Source organism: Eretmochelys imbricata, chromosome 6 (assembly GCF_965152235.1).
Source record: "Eretmochelys imbricata isolate rEreImb1 chromosome 6, rEreImb1.hap1, whole genome shotgun sequence".
Taxonomy (NCBI): Eukaryota; Metazoa; Chordata; order Testudines; family Cheloniidae; genus Eretmochelys; species Eretmochelys imbricata.
The window spans coordinates 124160513-124178471 of record NC_135577.1 but is presented as its reverse complement, the minus strand read 5'-3'; the positions used below and the strand labels follow the sequence as shown (position 1 = coordinate 124178471).

Genomic DNA, 17959 nt, shown 5'->3' with positions numbered 1-17959 from the left:
GCTTAATCTGCAACAAGAAAGATTTAGGTTAGATATTAGGAGAAACTTTCTAATTATAAGGGTAGTTAAGCTCAGAAATAGGCTTCCAACCAAGGTTGTGGAATCCCTATCACTGCAGGCTTTTAAGAACAGGTTAGACAAACACCTGTCCGGGATGGTCTAGGTTTATTTGGTCCTACCACAGTGCCAGGGGCTGCAGCTGTTGATCTCTCAAGGTCCCTTCCAGCCCCACATTTCTATGATTGTATGATTAAGACAGATCCTTTTAATATCATGTAAGATGTGTCTGTGACAACATTAAGAAAAAAAGTTAGCTTTCAACAAATACAGTAGTCTATGTTATGTAAGTTAACGCAATGAGTTTTATGTGTAACATTAAATCAAGTTTGCTAAATCCAATACCATTCTAGCTCCAGTCCTGCAAATATTTCCAACACATGCTTAACTTTATGCACGTCAGCAGTCCTATTGAGTTCACATGCATACAGTTAAGGACATGAGGAAGATTTTGCAGGATCAAGGTATATATCAGCACCTGCATTGCACATTTCATAGGAAATGTTATACTAATACCTTTAAAGCAAATGAATATGCTTTTTCTCCCACATTAATGGACTTAGGATCATCATCATCCAGGTTTTGCCAGATCCTAACATCTCCATCACTGCCACAAGTTACAATACAGCTGTTAAGAAAATAATATTATTTACATTTGTGTATAGCAGGGTTATTTTGATTTTCCTCAGCCCAAAATATGGGGGGAAATGTTTAAAAATTCACATTTTTATTAAATGAAACACATTTTATAAGTGTATTTATTCTTCAAATAATATGAGAAAGACACTCATATTATACAACATGAAAAACTTGTAATTCTGCTAGCATAACACAATAATTGAGTATAAGTCTACTAACTAGGTTTGCCCATCCCTCTTTTGTATCTGACCTTAGATACTCAGACACTAACCAGCCAATTCATTTTTCAGCATCTAGGAGGAAATTTTCAACAGCACAAAGGAAAGTTAGGATCCCATCTTGCACTGACTTTCACTAGAAGTTGGGCACCCAACTGCCCTTTGTGCCTCTGAAAATCTGCCCCCTATCCTGTCACAAAGTTTTGACCTAATCCAAATGTGTTAAACACACCTGATTGAAGCTGAGATGGCTGTACAGGAGGGCAGGCCTTTTAAAAACTGTCAAGATTCTGAATTCAACTCTCCTGTCGTTCATGATTTCACTTCTACAACTTTGATGCAACAAATTGTTACACAACATTCTTTACCAACAGAGATTTGGAGCAGAAATCTGAATCTCCAATTTTAAATATTAGAAAAACAGGAATGATTTCAGGATTCCGTTATATCAGCAACACTTCAGCTCCCTCTTAGTGTCCTTACCTCAGACTATGACATTTGTATTTGCTATCAGTCATGCTGGCTAAGTAATGCAAAGGTTTTATAACGTCTGTCAATCATTTTTTGTATTTTGTCCTTTTGTGGTTTTGGTTCTTTGTTGGTAGATCAATCCCCATACCATTCTGACCCTGATACCCTTTTTAACACACACAGACCACGTCTACACAACAAAATTAAGTTGACCTAACTTATATTGGCATACAGTCACTGCAGTAATTACATCGCTTGTACATGTCTACACTTTGCTCCATGTGTTGGTGGTGCACATCCGTCACCACGAGTGCTTGCACCAACTGAACTCCTCACTGTGGGCATTGTGGGATGGCTTCTGAAAGCCAATGACATCAATGTAAACAATGCACTGTCTACACTGATACTGCATCAACCTAACTACATCAACATTGATTCTACACCTCTCGTGGAGACGGAATTATTAAGTCGGTGTAGCAGTGAGTTACACTGGAGGGAGTAAAATTTTAGTGTAGACACTTATATAGTTAGGTTGATGTAAGCTGCCTTGCATCGATCTAACTCTGTAGTGTAGAACAGGTCTCAATTTCAATTCAGCAGCATTATCACGCTTGACCTTTAGTAGACCTCAGCATAGCTATGTCTCTCATGGTTGTTAAAAATCTACTCCTCTGAGAGATAGCTATGCAAACCTAACCCCTGGTGTAAACAGTGCTAGATTGACAGAAGAATTCTTCCTTTGATTTAGCTACTGCCTCTCAGGGAGGTGGATTAACTACAGCAATGGGAGAACCCCTCCCGTTGCTGTATTGAGTGCCTGCACTCAACACTACAGCAGCGCACTTGCAGCACAGTAGCTGAACTGCTGTAATGTTTTAAGTGTAGGCATAGCCTATTCTCACCACCTTTAGCCTGACCTGTTTGCTACTTTGTTATATAACATAATATGTATATGTGTAAAATGAGTATGTATGCTTTTGTTTAGCTGTGTGTACCATATAGTTGAGCTGATTATTTTAAAGTCATGTTAATATACAGAAGTTTGCATTTTTAATACAGTAAGAAATTGAGTATGTGACTGAACTTTGCATTCTTTTCCCTGCAACTGGATAGTACACTTGTACTCTTACAATTATAATTAAATAAGTAGCACTGGAACATAGGAGTTGTGTGTTTCTATGCAATTTTCAGTTCTTTGATGAGTGCATGCTGAGATCCATAGTATTGCAGAGCAGCAGCTGATCATGTTACTGAGGGTGGGAGTGGAGTGTGATAAAGGTAGCGGGCTAATGCTTGTAGGCTGCAATTCTGATTTCCTTGATTTTTAGCATTTGACTTGTGATAAACACACTTAAGAAACCCCAACTCTAAGTGAACAAATTTTTTTGTTGGGAAGATTAAAGTTATCTGGCTAAATCTTCACATAAGGTCTGATCCAAAGCTCACTGAAGACAATAACAGTCTTTCAAATGACCTCAGTTGGCTATGGAACAGGTCCCTAACACACTTAACGCTTGCTGCCTGAGTTTTTTGTAGACTCAAGTTAATGGAGACTGTTTGGTTTATATCCTTTCAACTTCAATAACATAGTCCAAGATCTATACCCAAGAGATCACTGAAAGATAGCAAGCCAATAGCTGGACCTGTGCAGCTACATTTTGGATTTCCAATGTCTATATATACATAACACTTTTCCTCGCACTGCCCCATTTCTACTTCAACCTATGGGACTACTCATGGGTGTAAAGTTGATTTAATGTGTAAGTCATTGCATAATTGAGGCATCAAAATGTAAATTATAACCAACTTTCAGGAAAGTCACAGGAACATAGGAATTGCCACACTGGATCAGACCCAAAGTCCATCTAGTCCAGTATCCTATCTCTGGCAATGGTCAATACTAGATGTTTTATAGAAAGGTGTAAGAACCATAGCAGATGTGGGATAATCTGTCCTTCACGTTATATCTCAACTTGACCTCTAAGATTTAGAGGTTGGTTTAAAGCCTGAAGCATGAGGTTTAATATCCCTTCCAAAATTTGTATCATTATTAATTAGGACAACTCCAGATATTCTTGATATGAATATCGGGAGCTGTACTAATTAATGATGATAAAAATATATAAATATCCAATAACTTTTTGAAGCTTGTTAAGATCTTGGCCTCAATGACTTCCTATGGCAGTGAAGTCCATAGTTTAATTGCACATTTGTGAAAAAGTATTCTATTTATCATTTTTGAATTTCCCACCTTTCAATTTCATTGAATGTCCCCTTGTTCTCATGCTATGAGACACAGAGAGCAGAAGCTCTTGATCTACCTTCTCTATACCGTTCATTATTTTAATACACTTTTATCATGTCCTCTATTACTCAGTTCCTTTCTAAGGTAAACAATCCCAATCTTTTCAACATCTCTTCATAAGAGAGTTTTGCAAGGCCGGTGAACATTCTCATCACTCTTCTCTCACCCTGTCTAGTTTTGCAATATCAATGGCATTGCTTGCAGACACATGAACTACTGAAATAAGCCCTAGTTTCAATAATTTACCTTCCAGTGTCATCAAAGCAGACATCTGTGTGGCCTTCTGTGTGTCCATAGCGCATTGGCTTTTGTGTTGAAGGCATCCTCTCATCTATATAATTAAAAAATGTAAAAAGCTTTATAAAACAAATACAAATGATTTGTTAGTGTTAATAACAGGAAAACACTATTGAAACTTCAGTAGTTAAAACATTTTGATGCAGTGATATTTTTGTATGTTTTTTTCCTATTAAAGATCTTGACAATGTTGATAAGAATCACTACAATATATGTATTTTGAAAAATATTCCTGAAAAGTATGATGAAGGGAAATGAGGAAATTTAGAGGGGGGATTAGCAAATACTGCAGTATTTCTGGTTAAACAAATATAAACCGAGAGCATACACCACCACTTTACTGTATGAGAGTTAAATTGATTAGAACTTTATTAACAACTGCTAGCCTATGCCAAAAACGTTAGTGCATCCCCAAGTCCTGTAACTGTATCCACAAAGATAGAACCTTGCACCCATGTAGAGCTCCAATGACTTTAACAGGGTCCCATGCAAGCATCAGGGTTCACCTAGGTAGATCCAACTGAAGTACTGGGACTCACATAAGCAACGCCGATATCTTTGTGACAAGCCTATATCTTTATTATGAGGGAAATAAATATGGATAAACATCAGCTCCAAATAACAGTCATTTCAAAGTATGTAGTTGCAACAGAAGGCATTTTTTAAAAAGCCATCTATTCTAAAATTCTACATATGTTCTAAGTTGTATTGATATAAGCAGAACAGTTCTGTATTTTAAATTCTTCATGAACTAACTGTGACTGAACAACACACACAATGCACTTCACTTTTGCTTCTATTTTTTGAAGGTCCAGAAGGATCATAGTTAAAAAAATATTAATCACTTGGGGTATGTCTATACTACTACAGCGGGCAGCGATCGATCCAGCGGGGGTTGATTTATCGAGTCTAATCTAGAGGGCATAAATCGACCCCCGAGCGCTCTCCCATTGACTCCTGTACTCCACCGGTGCAAGAGGCAGACAGAGTCGACGGGGGAACGTCAGCAGTTGACTCACCACAGTGAAGACACCACAGTGAGTAGATCTAAGTAGGTCAACTTCAGCTACGTTATTCATGTAGCTGAAGTTGCATAACTTAGATTGATCCCCCCCAGTGTAGACCAGGCCTTAAACTTGGTTAAACACAGTGGCTCTTAAAATAAGAAAATTGCCTCCACATGTCTGCTTTTTTGAATACCTCTGTATTTTACCCTGCCAGCAAACCTATAAACTGGATAGAACCTTAAAACACACAATTCATATACATCTGTTATATTGATTCGATGTATGTTTTACTTTTTACAATATATGGAAAAAGTGACTTTAGCAACCTCCCACGGAACTAGTGAAAGCCACTTCCCTAGAGTGAAAAGAAAAGGAGGACTTGTGGCACCTTAGAGACTAACAAATTTATCTGAGCCTAAGCTTTCGTGAGCTACAGCTCACTTCATCGGATGAAGTGAGCTGTAGCTCACGAAAGCTTATACTCAAATAAATTTGTTAGTCTCTAAGGTGCCACAAGTCCTCCTTTTCTTTTTGCGAATTCAGACTAACACGGCTGCTACTCTGTTCCCTAGAGTGGTGGGCCTTTGGCTAATGGTGAAACAAAATAAGGCTGCAGGACTTGGAAGTACAGTGGCTGCTCAAGAGTGTTGCCTATTGGAGGTAGGGACCTCACTGCAAGCATCACTGTATAGTCACTGGCAATAGAAAAAATGACCAGATATCAGATTCAGGTCATTCATTCAGTATGTAGCATAGGGCTAGATAACCATCATCCCCTACCAAGGAGCAAAATACCTCTTGGAAGGGGCAGATCATTCCACCAGTTCGGAATGAAGTTTGTCCCTCAAGCAATGAGCTGTATCCACGCTGCAGAATGACAGGGCTTGCACCCAAGTCACAGTGGGACGTGGGCTCTGAGCCACCCCCCTAGCAGGGTCCTAGGATCAGGGTTCTTTGTCCTCACAGACCTGAATCTGACTGATTTTTGTGTGGCTGGCAGGGGGACTTGGGCTCAAACCCGAGTCAGAGCCCAGGCTTAATATGCAGTATAGACATACCCTAAAGGCTTCCCTGCTGGCCCCTGGCTGCTCCTAAAACCTCCACATTAGATCAATATGGGGGACAGGATGGGGAGAGATCCCCTCAGAAATTATACAGCCCTGAGATAGGATTACGTTCTCCACAGGAATGGTGATGCAGGGGGAGATATATCCCCACGCTCACCGTGTGTAGGTCCTGAACCCCAAGTAGGAGGCAAAGCCTGGGGTGGCTGGTATCTAGAGGCTACTGCCTCCATCTTCTGTGTGTCGAAGGGGAGATCTGCACCCAGCCCCTGAGGGGTGATCGGGCCCAGTGCGGGGGTCACAGTGAGACACCCCACAATCCTCTCGCCTGCTTTCCTGCAAGGCCTGATGTGTGCATAGCCCCCTCCCCTTCCCCCTCCTCAACCCAACCCCTCCTCCTCCCCCCCCCCCCCACCCAACCTCTCCTCTCCTCTCCTCCCCTCACCCCACCCCACCCCACCCGCACTCAACTCCTCCACCACCCCCCCACACACACACATACCCCCTCGCCCGCCGCCACCGGCGAGACCCAGCCACCCGTCAGCCCGGCACTCACCAGCCACGGTCCCGCCCGGCCCCGCTTCCAGCCTTCCCGCGCTCCCTGCCGGCGCAGCTGCGCCTGCGCGGCCCTGGCTCGGCTCGGCTCGGCCCGCCCCCCGCAGCTCGGGCCTGCTGCTCCCGTCAGTGGCCGGGGCGGGGCCGGCGGGGCGAGCCCGGGCCGGGGAAGAAGGATGGCGGCGGTGGCCGCGACTCAGGCCGCTTCGGAGCTGCTCTGCCCAGGCAGGTGAGGGGATCGGGGCTCCGCCGAGAGGGGAGCGCGGGGAGAGGGCCGGTTCCCCCCCCCTCCCCCCACAGAGCCCGGTAGGCAGCTCCGTACCCTGCGCCGTCCTTCCCGTCCCCCATCAGCCTGCCCCCCCTCCCCCTGCCCCCCCCTCAGCCTGCCCTCCTGCCCCCCGCCCCACTCCCCCTCCTCCTGCTCCCCAGCCCCCTTCTCCTGCCCCCTCCTCAGCCTGCCCTCCTGCCCCCCTAGCCTGCCCCCTCCTCCTCAGCCTGCCCTCCTGCCCCACTCCCCCTCCTCCTGCCCCCTTCTCAGCCTGCCCCCCTGCCCCACTCCCCCTTCTGCCCCACTTCCCCTCCTCAGCCTGCCCGCCTGCTCCTCAGCCCCCTCGTCAGCCTGCCCCACTCCCCCTCCTCCTCCTCCTGCCCCTTCCTCAGCCTGTCCTCCTCCTCCTCCCCCCTCCTCAGCCTGCCCCACTCCCCCTCCTCCTGCCCCCTCCTCAGCCTGCCCCACTCCCCCTCCTCCTGCCCCCTCCTCAGCTTGCTCCCCGCCCCACTCCCCCTGCCCCCTCCTCAGCCTGCCCTCCTGCCCCCCCAGCCTGCCCTCCTGCCGCAGCCTGCCCCACTCCTCCTCCTCCCCCTGCCCCCCAGCCTGCCCCTGCCCTCCTCCTGCCCCCAGCCCCCTCCTCAGCCTGCCTCCCGTCCCCCTCCCCCACTCCCCCTCCTCAGCATGCTCTCCCTCCTGCCCCTCCTCAGCCTGCCCTTCTGCCCCACTTCTGCCCCCCCTCAGCCTGCCCTTCTGCTCCACTCCCCCTCCTCCTGTTCCCTCCTCAGCCTGCCCTCCTGCCCACCTCCCCCTCCTCCCGCCTGCCCACCTCCCCCTCCTCCCCAACTTCTCCCACCCCAGCCTGCCCCACTCTTCCTTTCCTCCTTTTGCCCCAGCCCCACTCCCCCTTCCTCCTGTTCCAGACTCTTCCTGCCCCTCCATTCTCCCTTTCTTCTGCCCCAGCCTGGCTCACTCCCTCTTCCTCCTCCTCGCTCCCTGACTCAGCCTGTCTCATTCCCCCTCCTCTGTATCGCAGCCTCCCCCTCCCTCCTTTTCCTCGTGTCCCCTCTGTGCCCCCAGGCCTCCCTCCTTCTTTCCCCCCCCCGTCCCATACTCCCATTACTTCTCCTGCCTCTCTCATTTTCCGCCAGTCCCCTCTCTCCTCGTCTCCATTCTCTCTTCTCCAACCCCACCCCCATATTCTTCCTCCTTCTAATCTCCGCTTCCTCTCTCCCTATGCCCCCTCTGTCATTCCTTCTTCCCCTTGCAACCCATCCAGCTGTTCAATTAATCCAGTCTATCTTTGTGTCTGATGGTGAGTGTTATCTGCTGCTGCCTGGCATGAGGTCGGGCTCTGAGATTCCCACCTGCATATTCCCCTCCTAATGGCTCTGCTGGGGAGCAGCAGGTAAGTAATGTTGGCTGCATTTGCATTAGGACAGTGCTATTCTTTTATTTATTGCTCAGGAGCAGCTAAAAGAGAAGGGCTCAAAGCTTTGATCAGTTCACACCTTTTAGCATGTTCCTTAAAATAGGGTGGGATGCTGGGTTTTTAATACTGCTCAGAACAGACTGTGACAGAAGCTAGTGTTTAGAACTAAGTATGCACAAATCTATGCTTCATTTCAAATATGCATTATTTTCCATTTATACTCTTTCACGGTAGTCCTAAAGAAGCAGTTATTTAGCTTTGAAAATAGTTTTAGGCTGAACTTTTAATAGTGGGGTAGTATCTTATTCATGGAGTGAAAGCTCTTGTATCTCATTAATGGAGTGAAAGCTTTACAATGTAGATAAGTACAAGTAATGGTGTTTTCCTTCTGTTGTTAATTCCAGAGAGTCAGGTATTAAATGCCTGTGATTTCATAAGCACTAGAGAGACACATAATAGTATTTTGAGGACACGTTCCCTCTTTTCTGATACTATTGTCTTTGTGAAGGGGAGAATAACAGGAAATCGAACTTGTCCTCCTAAGTATTTTGGTGCAGGTTTGTGGCTGTAGATAGTTGTGACGTCTACAAAAGCAGTTAAAATAAATGTTGATGTCTTATAGCCTGTGTTTGCAGAACACATTTTATGTTTCATGCTGACTTACATAGTCATTTTTACTAAAATAGACTTTCTCAGAATACATTGACATATTTTTGTAAACACAAGTCGCTGTCTTACACCATTCTGAGTGATGCTGCTGTTATAATTTTTAGCTATAATAGCTTGACTGTACAAGTCAAACCTGCAATGTGTTGTCGGTAGTTTAAAAAAAAAAAAGAAGTTGTCCCTGCAAGCACATTTGGTCCTTTATAACCTTCATTAATTAGTATTCATTTTTAAAATTGAACTAAAATTTCCCTTTGTGATCTTAACTCCTCCATTCTCAATGAAATTGTGGGAAGCTCCAGTTAAAGAACAAGTCCTTATTCAGGCATCATATTGATGTTGGCGGGTATTGAATAAAGAGTGCAAGATCTCACCGATTGTGGGATCGTTCTCAGAATCATGAGAGACTAATCTGTTACTATCCTATAACTAGCATATCTTACTGATACTGTACTTACGATGACTATACAGTTGTAGTTAAATGAATAGCTACTCCAATACATAAACCAATAGGCTGTATTGCTTTGAACCGCTGTATTCAGCACTAAAGGTGCAATACAGTTTTATTTCTTTAAGGACGAAAAAAATGGCTTCTCTTAAAATCACAAAGTATCTGAAATAAGAAAACAGATCTGTTTCCCCTTCCTGTCCCTTTAACCATATGGCACATTTTATTCATGCTTCCAAGAAAAATTGCTTATAGGCTGAACCCTTTTATGCCCAGTTTTATTCTGCATTTGCGCTATTGGTGCCTGGTGGAGGGAAATAATTTTTATATTGGAACTGTTATTGGGCCCTTTGTAATAGTGACATCATTAGTGCTTTCATGTTTGAGTCAGTGACAGTGTTAGACTCTAGGCTTCCTTTATATTTTTTATTTTTTAGTATTCTCAGCTCTCATTATGGAACCTTGTAGAAGCTGTGCAGAGACATGGTTTTCAGTGGGGATATGGGGTAATATGTGTTCTAACAAATTATTCTAGTAGGAACGCCTAATCAGGTGAGTGGGAAGGTAGAACTACACTCTTCAACTCATAAATTTCTTATGGGGGCTGAGGGAATTTCATGTCAAATGTTTTAAAACAATTCAGTAGTCTTATGCATAGTGTCTTTCATAAACGTTTTAATGATTTCAGCTAAAATGCTTTATACTGTAAAGGATGCTTTAAGTACAAAATCAGGTTACAGCTAATCTTGCTGAAGCTGAATCCGTATAAGATTGATATAATGTTGTTAGGTTAGGAAAGCCATCAGAAGATATAGTGATAATTGTCTGCCCTCCATTTGTTGTAAGTACAATCTGGGGGCATTATTGGATCCTTAGCTGCTGTTAAAAAATTGTTTAGCTGTAGTTTTTCTGTTAAGGCTTGTTTCTTTTTTGCTTGGCCAAGAGGATGCAACCATTTTTTTCCAGACCTTGCTACTGTCATCTATGCATTTGTTGTCTGAGTATTAGATTATTGCAGGGGCTACACTTTAAATCTACTTGGACGGTGAAGCTTGTGCACGTTGCAGTAACTGACTTATTAATTGCTGTAAATTTGCTGGGAGCATGATAGCAGTGCTCCATGATTTGCACTGTCTGCCTATTCGGTTTCTGTGTGGAATTTAAAGGCTTAGTCTTGAGCTGTAAGGCCCTGAATGTCTTGGTGCCTGCCCACTTGAGATACTGCTTTTCTCCCTGTGCCACATGGCCACTGCTGTTTAGTCTGCAGAGGCACGTTTTCTTTTTTGGAGCTCCTTGAGTATAAAAGAGAGGGAACTTTTGGTAGGGCATTTTGCATGAGTAGCCCTGAACTTTGGAACCTATTTCCCACACACATGCACATACTGGATATGAAATAGCCCCGGTATTTAATCTTTGGGCATGGTGCAAGGCCCATCTACCCAGGGTTTTGGCGGAGAAAAGGGCAGGATAAGAATCAGGATTTCTTCTTGGGTTAGAGGTATCATCTGGGTATTGATTTTATCTCCTAGTAAATTATTTTCTGGTGTAAGGGTGAGAGGTAGCTGCTGGTTCCATTTTTGAGTGGGATTGTATCTATAATGTATTACAGAGGCACCCAGAGATAAGGTTAGGTACTTTTAGAATCTGAAACATAAATCAAAATAAATAAATAGTTAGAATTGAGACAAATTAATGGAGACAAGGGAATTGAGAGTTAATGCTATGTTTAACTGGGTTTATTTCAGAAGTAAGTCAACAGAGTCCCACCTTCAGTGGAAGTGAAAGTGTTAAATTAAAATGAGGTGTGATGGCCAAAATAATGACTGGGCAAAGATTAATTTGAACAGCAGTTGATCAATGAGAAATATATAAATAACTGAATATATTTTTGTATATAATAACTAGGACTGGATGACAGAGGATGGATCACTTGATGATTACCTATTCTGTCCATTCCCTCTGAAGCATCTGGCACCATCTGCTGTTGGAAGACAGGATACTGGGCTAGATGGACCATTGGTCTGACCCAGTATGGCCATTCTTGTGTTCTCAACTTAAATCATTTGTTTTAAAAAAATCTAAAAAAAATAACTAAAAATACTAATATAAAGAGAAGACAGATAAATATAGACCATTCAAATAATATATTTAATTTATACAAGTTATTGAAATGTAAGCAGTCTGAAACTATGGGCAGTAGTTAGGAAAAAATATTTAATAGATTTGAATGCTATAAGTTACATAAAAATATCAACTTCCACAATTATGACTGAAATTAACCTTATTGGTTAGTAGTATACCAGTGGTGGGGTTGTGTCATTTAATGAGAGGAATAATCAGATGGAGACACTTGGATTTTTGTATTTGAGTAGAGAACTGTCCTAAATAATTAATCACATGGAAACTATAACTAACAACTTGATTAGAAAGGTTTTGGAAGGACTGGCAGTGGAGTGCAGACAAACATTCACGGTGACTGTAGAAAAAGAATATTTTAGGAGGGGAACACTCAAGTTATTCAGAACAAGACTTCCCTGTGTTTGTTATGGCCCTGATCCTACTGCTTCTGAAGTCTATGGGAGTTTTGCCATTGACTTCAGCACACAGGATCAGGTTCTCTCTCTTCTATATTTTCACTGGCTGGTGATTGTTGCCTACTGTCTGATTGAGGGAAGCATTTTCATTGTATAAATGCGTCCGCGAGAAGATGTTGCTTTTAGTTGAGATCCTGAAGTTTATGCCAGGACACCGTGTAGCAATGACCCTGTAGGGATTTTAAAGCTATGATGATATCTAATGACCTTCAGAATCCGGTGGCCTGACATGAACCCTGCTTTATCCATGCATGTTGTTTTGTCTTGTCATTTGTTTAGGAGGAAGAGTTTCATGTTTAAGAGTTTTGTCAGTTGTATCTGCTTCTAACATGCCTAAGGTATATGCACTTTACAAGAAAGCCTCAGGAGACTCTACTCTTATGGGTATAATTTGTAAATGTAAAGTTCTCAGAGCTGATGTGCATAACTTGGTATACTGGATAGCTTCTTCATTTAACATTGCCCGGTAGGTAAAAGTATGCTCTCTATCTCTGCTGCCTTTCTCTTTTTCTTTTTCCTTGGGTTGCGTTTTAATCACTAATGGAAGTACACCTACGTGGCATTATTTGGTTAGAAAGTCTTCAGTTTATGGATAGGATACGTGTACAGTACCTCTCCAAGGTTCTTCTATGACCCCTATCACTATAGTGTCTGAGCACCTCAGAATCTTTTAAATCTCACAATGCCTCTGTGACTTTGTTGTTCACCTGATTTTACAAATAGAGAACTAAGACCTGGTCTGTGCTTGAAAATTAGATCAGTTTAACTACGTCGGAGAGGGGTGTGAAAAATCTATCCCCCTGAGCGGGGTAGTTAAGACCGACCTAAGTTTCCATGTAGACAGAACTAGGTCAACAGAAGAATTCTTCCATCAACCCAGCTACTGCGTCTTGGGGAGGTGGATTGGCTATGCTGACAGGAGAACACTTCCTACACCTACGGGAAGTATCTACACTGAAGCACAGCATTGATGCAGCCGTGCCGCTGTAGTGTTTTAAGTGTAGACAAGCCCTGAGGCATGCAGAGACTGAGGGCCAGTTTTTTAAAGGTATTTAGGCACCTAACTTCTATTAATTTCAATAGGGTTTAGTGTCTTGCTCAACTTCACACAGGAAGTATGTACAGAGCTAGGAGTTGAATTTGGGTCTCCCAAATCCCCAGCTAGCCACTGCACCCTGCTTTCTGTCCTTTTATCAGGCCAAGTTCAGATCTGGTTTTGAGAGGGTGCAGCTCCAGGTACTCTTGCATAGTCATATATTTTGAGTAGCAATTGCCTTTCTAATTGGCCTGACAAAATTAGTCTGCAGTAGCAGATGAAACTGGGAAAATAATATTCTCTTTGGGGCAGGGCAACCTTTTCATTATGTGTATCTACAGTGCCTACCACAGCAGGAGCCTGAGCCCTGATTGGACCTTCTAGGCACTACTGAAGTACAAATGCTAATTGTTCATCATATATGCATATGGATGTAAATGAAAACTGAGCCAGTGAATCTCTTAAACTTACTCTCCAGGCCTGTAGTTTCCATTCTCCAATACTAGATATTGTTGAGTTTTTAATCATCAAGAGTGCTCTGTGAAAAGTATTCGATTAAACTTCTGGGACTTCCTGTATATTTCCCCTACTCGACATAAAAGGTATGTCTACACAGCAACTGGGAGTGAGCCTTCTAGCCTGAGTAGACAGGGTGGGGCTAGTGTGCTAAAAATAGCTGTGTGGATGTTGAGGCATCACCGGCAGCTCAGGTTTGCCACCTGAGCCTGGACTCGGGAGGTAGGGTGGGTCTGAGCTCAGGCGGCTGGGCCGAGCCTCCTCCAGTGCTGCAGTGTTCACACAACTATTTTTAGTGTATTCGTGCAAACCCTGCTCCCATATATCTGTCTACCCAGGCTGCAAAGTCCATACTATGCCTGCGGGAAATACTTTCTAGTAAAATGAAGTGACTCTCCAAAATTCCACAGTGGAGTTACATCAGGGACGAATTTGGCATATTGATTAAATTTAAACATCTTGCTAGCCTAATAGTAGTGCTGTATAGTTCTGTATGAGAGACATAGGTTTCATTTATCATCGGACTCTCTTGCTCACTAACAGAGGAGGGAACTCAGCATGCAGAAGTGTCAGCGTGCTCAGCCCCTCAGGGAATGCAGAGCGATGGGGTATAATACTGGGTAATTCTCACGATGAGAATGGATTTGATGAAGAGAGGAAGCGTATGCCTTTTCTTCCCCTTCTTTGTATTCACCATCTCTATCCGTTTTTAAACAGTTGAGGAGAGGACGCATATCCTGATTTTGGTATGGAAAAAACCCACCTCAGATTATGACAGACCTGGAATGCTCAGGTGCACCTTTGCATGCATATTGAAAAATGTACTACTATACTTTCAGCTATGTACTCACAAGGAGATTTTTTCAAGATGCCCCCCTCCCTTCCCCATTGTACGTACACACACACAAACATTTAAACTCTTAAGAATACAATAAGCCTTAGGAAGCAAACATAGGGAGTGAAATAAGCATGTATAAGTCTCAGGAAAACGCTCATTTAATGTAAATTTTCCTCCACAATGAGTAATAAGAAGCTCCATCTTTCATGGCCTTTTTTCAGTTGCTTTTAGTAAGGGATCTGGATTTGTTTTAATCCTTTTCAGTATGTAAAGCTCCAGATATTTCAGCCCCCTGGGGACCTAATGTTGTGTTTTTTAACTCCATTTTGAAAAATAAATGAAAAAAGCATTCAGAGATTGGCAGAATCTGTGACTTATTTTTAATTTCTTTTGTATCCTGAAAGTGACCCAAAAGTGTCAATTAAGAATAGGATCCTAGGCATCAGACTTTGTGGATTAGTTATAAACAAACATATCATCTAGGTACAGTAGCTCTTTGTACTCTTTAACCTACTTTGTTTCTGTTCCGGCTTGTTCTTTCCTGAAAGGCTGATTGAAATAGTTGCAGCATTTGCTCAGTGAACAACTAAAGCAATATAACCTAATGCATGTGATGTGCCATTTTAAAACCTACCTCGTGCAAAATTATTGTCAACAACCAGGTCTTTCTGCTATAAAGCATGATTGAATGTATGCCTTATTCATACTCAAAGAGATGGTAATTACTGGGAAATATTAATAATGGAGAAGGATTAAGGGTGTCTAGGTCTGCGACCAAGGCAGCGTTTGTGAAGAATCTTCCTAATGAATTGAGCTTGATGTATATTATTTATACATATGCCAGCAGTTAATTGCCATTACGTATATTATTTATACATATGCCAGCAGTTAATTGCCATTACTGTCACTTATACAGTTGCGTTGGTCTTGTGTTATGAACTTGTAAAGCTGTTAACCTAGCTGTGTTTTCTATTTCCTTAGATACTTCCAAAAAATGCCTGAAAGACGCTTCAAGCTGTAGAAACTGTTACAGAAAAACACAACATATAGCTCTGGGACTTTTGGAGTTAAGCTGTCAAAATGGAGGAAAATAAAGAAAGTAATAGTAAAAATGTCGATGTAAGACCCAAAACCACCCGTAGTAGGAGTGCAGACAGAAAGGATGGTTACGTATGGAGTGGAAAGAAGCTCTCATGGTCAAAAAAGAATGAGAATTGTTCTGATGGTGAAGCAGCAAGTAGTGCAGGAAAACCAGTGGCTGGTTTAAGGAACCAAGAGAGGAAGCACAGCTGTTCATCTATTGAACTGGACTTAGATCGTTCATGTGGCCACAGATTTTTAGGCCGGTCTCTTAAACAGAAATTGCAAGATGCTGTGGGACAGTGTTTTCCTATAAAGAATTGTAGCAGTCGGCACGCTTCAGTGCTTCCATCAAAGAGAAAAATTCATATCAGTGAATTAATGCTAGATAAGTGTCCTTTCCCACCTCGATCAGAGCTAGCTTTTCGATGGCATTTAATTAAAAGACATACTGCCCCCATAAGTCAAAAATCAGAAGAGTGGATAATCACTGATTTATCCCAAAGTGAAGAGACAGATGATCAGCTGAGAGATGGAGAGAGCACAGATCGGGGAGGAAACACTTTCTCACAGCCATGTGACATTTCAGATAGCAACTCCTGTAAATGTGATCCTAGGACTGAATCGGTTATGAGTAAGGTGTTAAAGAACAATAAAGACGAGAGTGATATGGACTCTGATGATGAAGTTATAACACTTTGCACAAGTTCTAGAAAGAGGAACAAACCCAAATGGGAAACGGATGATGAGCTGCTACAGTTGGAAACTCCTCCCAAATACCATACCCAGATTGATTATGTCCACTGTCTTGTCCCAGACCTTCTCCAGATCAATAATAATCCATGCTACTGGGGTGTAATGGACAAATATGCAGCTGAGGCACTACTAGAAGGAAAGCCAGAAGGAACTTTTTTACTACGAGACTCTGCCCAAGAAGACTATTTGTTTTCTGTTAGTTTTAGACGCTATAGTCGTTCTCTTCATGCAAGAATTGAACAGTGGAATCATAACTTCAGCTTTGATGCTCATGATCCTTGTGTCTTCCATTCTCCTGACATTACTGGTCTCTTAGAGCATTATAAAGACCCAAGCTCTTGTATGTTCTTTGAACCACTTTTATCCACTCCCTTAAACAGGACTTTTCCTTTTTCCCTTCAGCATATATGCAGAACAGTTATTTGCAACTCTACAACATATGATGGCATTGATGCTCTTCCTATTCCTCCATCTGTCAAGTTATATCTGAAGGAATATCACTATAAATCAAAAGTTAGAGTACTCAGGATCGATGTACCAGAGCAACAAAGCTAGAATGTATTTTTTGTGGGGGGGAATAGGGGTTGTCTCTTGATCTGATAACGTTTGTGTTGTCCTTCCTCCCTTGCATTTTTTTTCTATGGCGATTTGAATCTTTTCTGTAGATTATTTACAGTCCAAATTGACCTCTGCCTGGGTCTTTCTGTCCAAATGTACTTTGACTCTTCCTTCCACCCCTTTTTAGTCAACTCACTAGAGTCTGTGGTTTTTTGGTAATGTTCATACCCTAGGGTTTTATGGAATTTCAGGTAGGTTTTCTAGGGTTTCCACATAAGGATAGTCTTTAGATTTAAAAATAAAAATTCATATTTGAATTTGATCTGTCTTTTTATATTGTAATTTGCATATGTTGCAGGCATGTTTGAAATGTATGCACTGTAAACTAAAGATTGACTAATCTGTATTTTCTATCTTTTAAAATGAGTGCTAATGACCTATATATAAAGTAAAATTAATCAGTCTATTTCTAACACTATTACTGTGTGTAAAATATTATTTTGATGGGCAGTTATTGCTATGAATTTTTTTCTACTTTTTTTCTTTAAACACTTGTGACACAGCACTATTTTATCTTGCACTGTTAATCCTGAAAAGAAGATGGATAACCTTCTTACTTCATTCGTAGCGGGAGGGCTTTTTTTTAAATATGGTTTAGAAGAAATAGCTACAGATTGATCAAATGCTACATCTCCCCAGAGAAGATTGCTTGCTGCCAAATTCTGTGTGCAAGGAAATTATGCATGGATAATCCTCCAGAAAGCGGCACCATTTTACATTATATTTGTGTGGTCATTTACAAACATCAAACTCTTGCCTTCTTTTCAATAAAGTTATTCTGCTCATACTTGAATCAATGGCACAATCCCAGTGAACCTCAGTGTGTGCAGGTTTAGGCATAGAATTAGTCACTGTAAATGGCAGAGGGGCCCAATTCTGTAAGGTGCTGAGCACTCCACAATCTCATTGTCTTCATTGAAGGGACTCACCACTGCTTATGGCACTGGGCCCAGATTAGCCAATCTGTCAAATGTGATAAGTAATAATATAGGTAACTAAAGTGAGCATATTGTTTTTCCCTTTAACCATGTGGACAGTTTTGACATGTTGAATAATCCCTTACGAATTTAGGCCTTGATCCTTTCCTTTGTGAT

At 42.2% G+C, this 17959-nt stretch overlaps 2 protein-coding genes across 4 annotated transcripts in view; one reads left to right on the top strand and one right to left on the bottom strand.

Moving 5' to 3' along the window:
• WDHD1 (WD repeat and HMG-box DNA binding protein 1) overlaps positions 1 to 6626 on the bottom strand; it is a 51379-nt gene extending 44753 nt beyond the window's left edge. Inside the window, exons 1-3 of the mRNA XM_077819597.1 lie at positions 6615 to 6626; positions 3937 to 4021; positions 574 to 685 (exon numbers count right to left, since the gene is read on the bottom strand). Coding sequence (XP_077675723.1) covers positions 574 to 685; positions 3937 to 4013 — 189 coding nt within the window. The 5' untranslated portion in view covers positions 4014 to 4021; positions 6615 to 6626. The remainder of the gene's footprint in view (positions 1 to 573; positions 686 to 3936; positions 4022 to 6614) is intronic.
• A 78-nt stretch (positions 6627 to 6704) lies between these two features.
• SOCS4 (suppressor of cytokine signaling 4) lies at positions 6705 to 17638 on the top strand. Of its 3 annotated transcripts, none has more exons than XM_077819594.1 (2): positions 6705 to 6838; positions 15393 to 17637. In XM_077819594.1, exon 2 carries the CDS (start codon positions 15492 to 15494, stop codon positions 16800 to 16802), a length of 1311 nt encoding a protein of 436 aa, XP_077675720.1. In that variant the 5' UTR covers positions 6705 to 6838; positions 15393 to 15491; the 3' UTR covers positions 16803 to 17637. The 3 variants fall into 3 exon arrangements, with proteins under 3 accessions (XP_077675720.1, XP_077675719.1, XP_077675722.1); XM_077819593.1 differs by having other exon boundaries at positions 6706 to 6842; XM_077819596.1 differs by lacking the exon at positions 6705 to 6838 and adding an exon at positions 8271 to 8289 and having other exon boundaries at positions 15393 to 17638.
• Positions 17639 to 17959: the final 321 nt, after the last annotated feature.

Bases quoted from the DNA above. Each gene is read 5' to 3' on its own strand.
- SOCS4 (XM_077819596.1), top strand. From the start codon at position 15,492: ATGGAGGAAAATAAAGAAAGTAATAGTAAAAATGTCGATGTAAGACCC.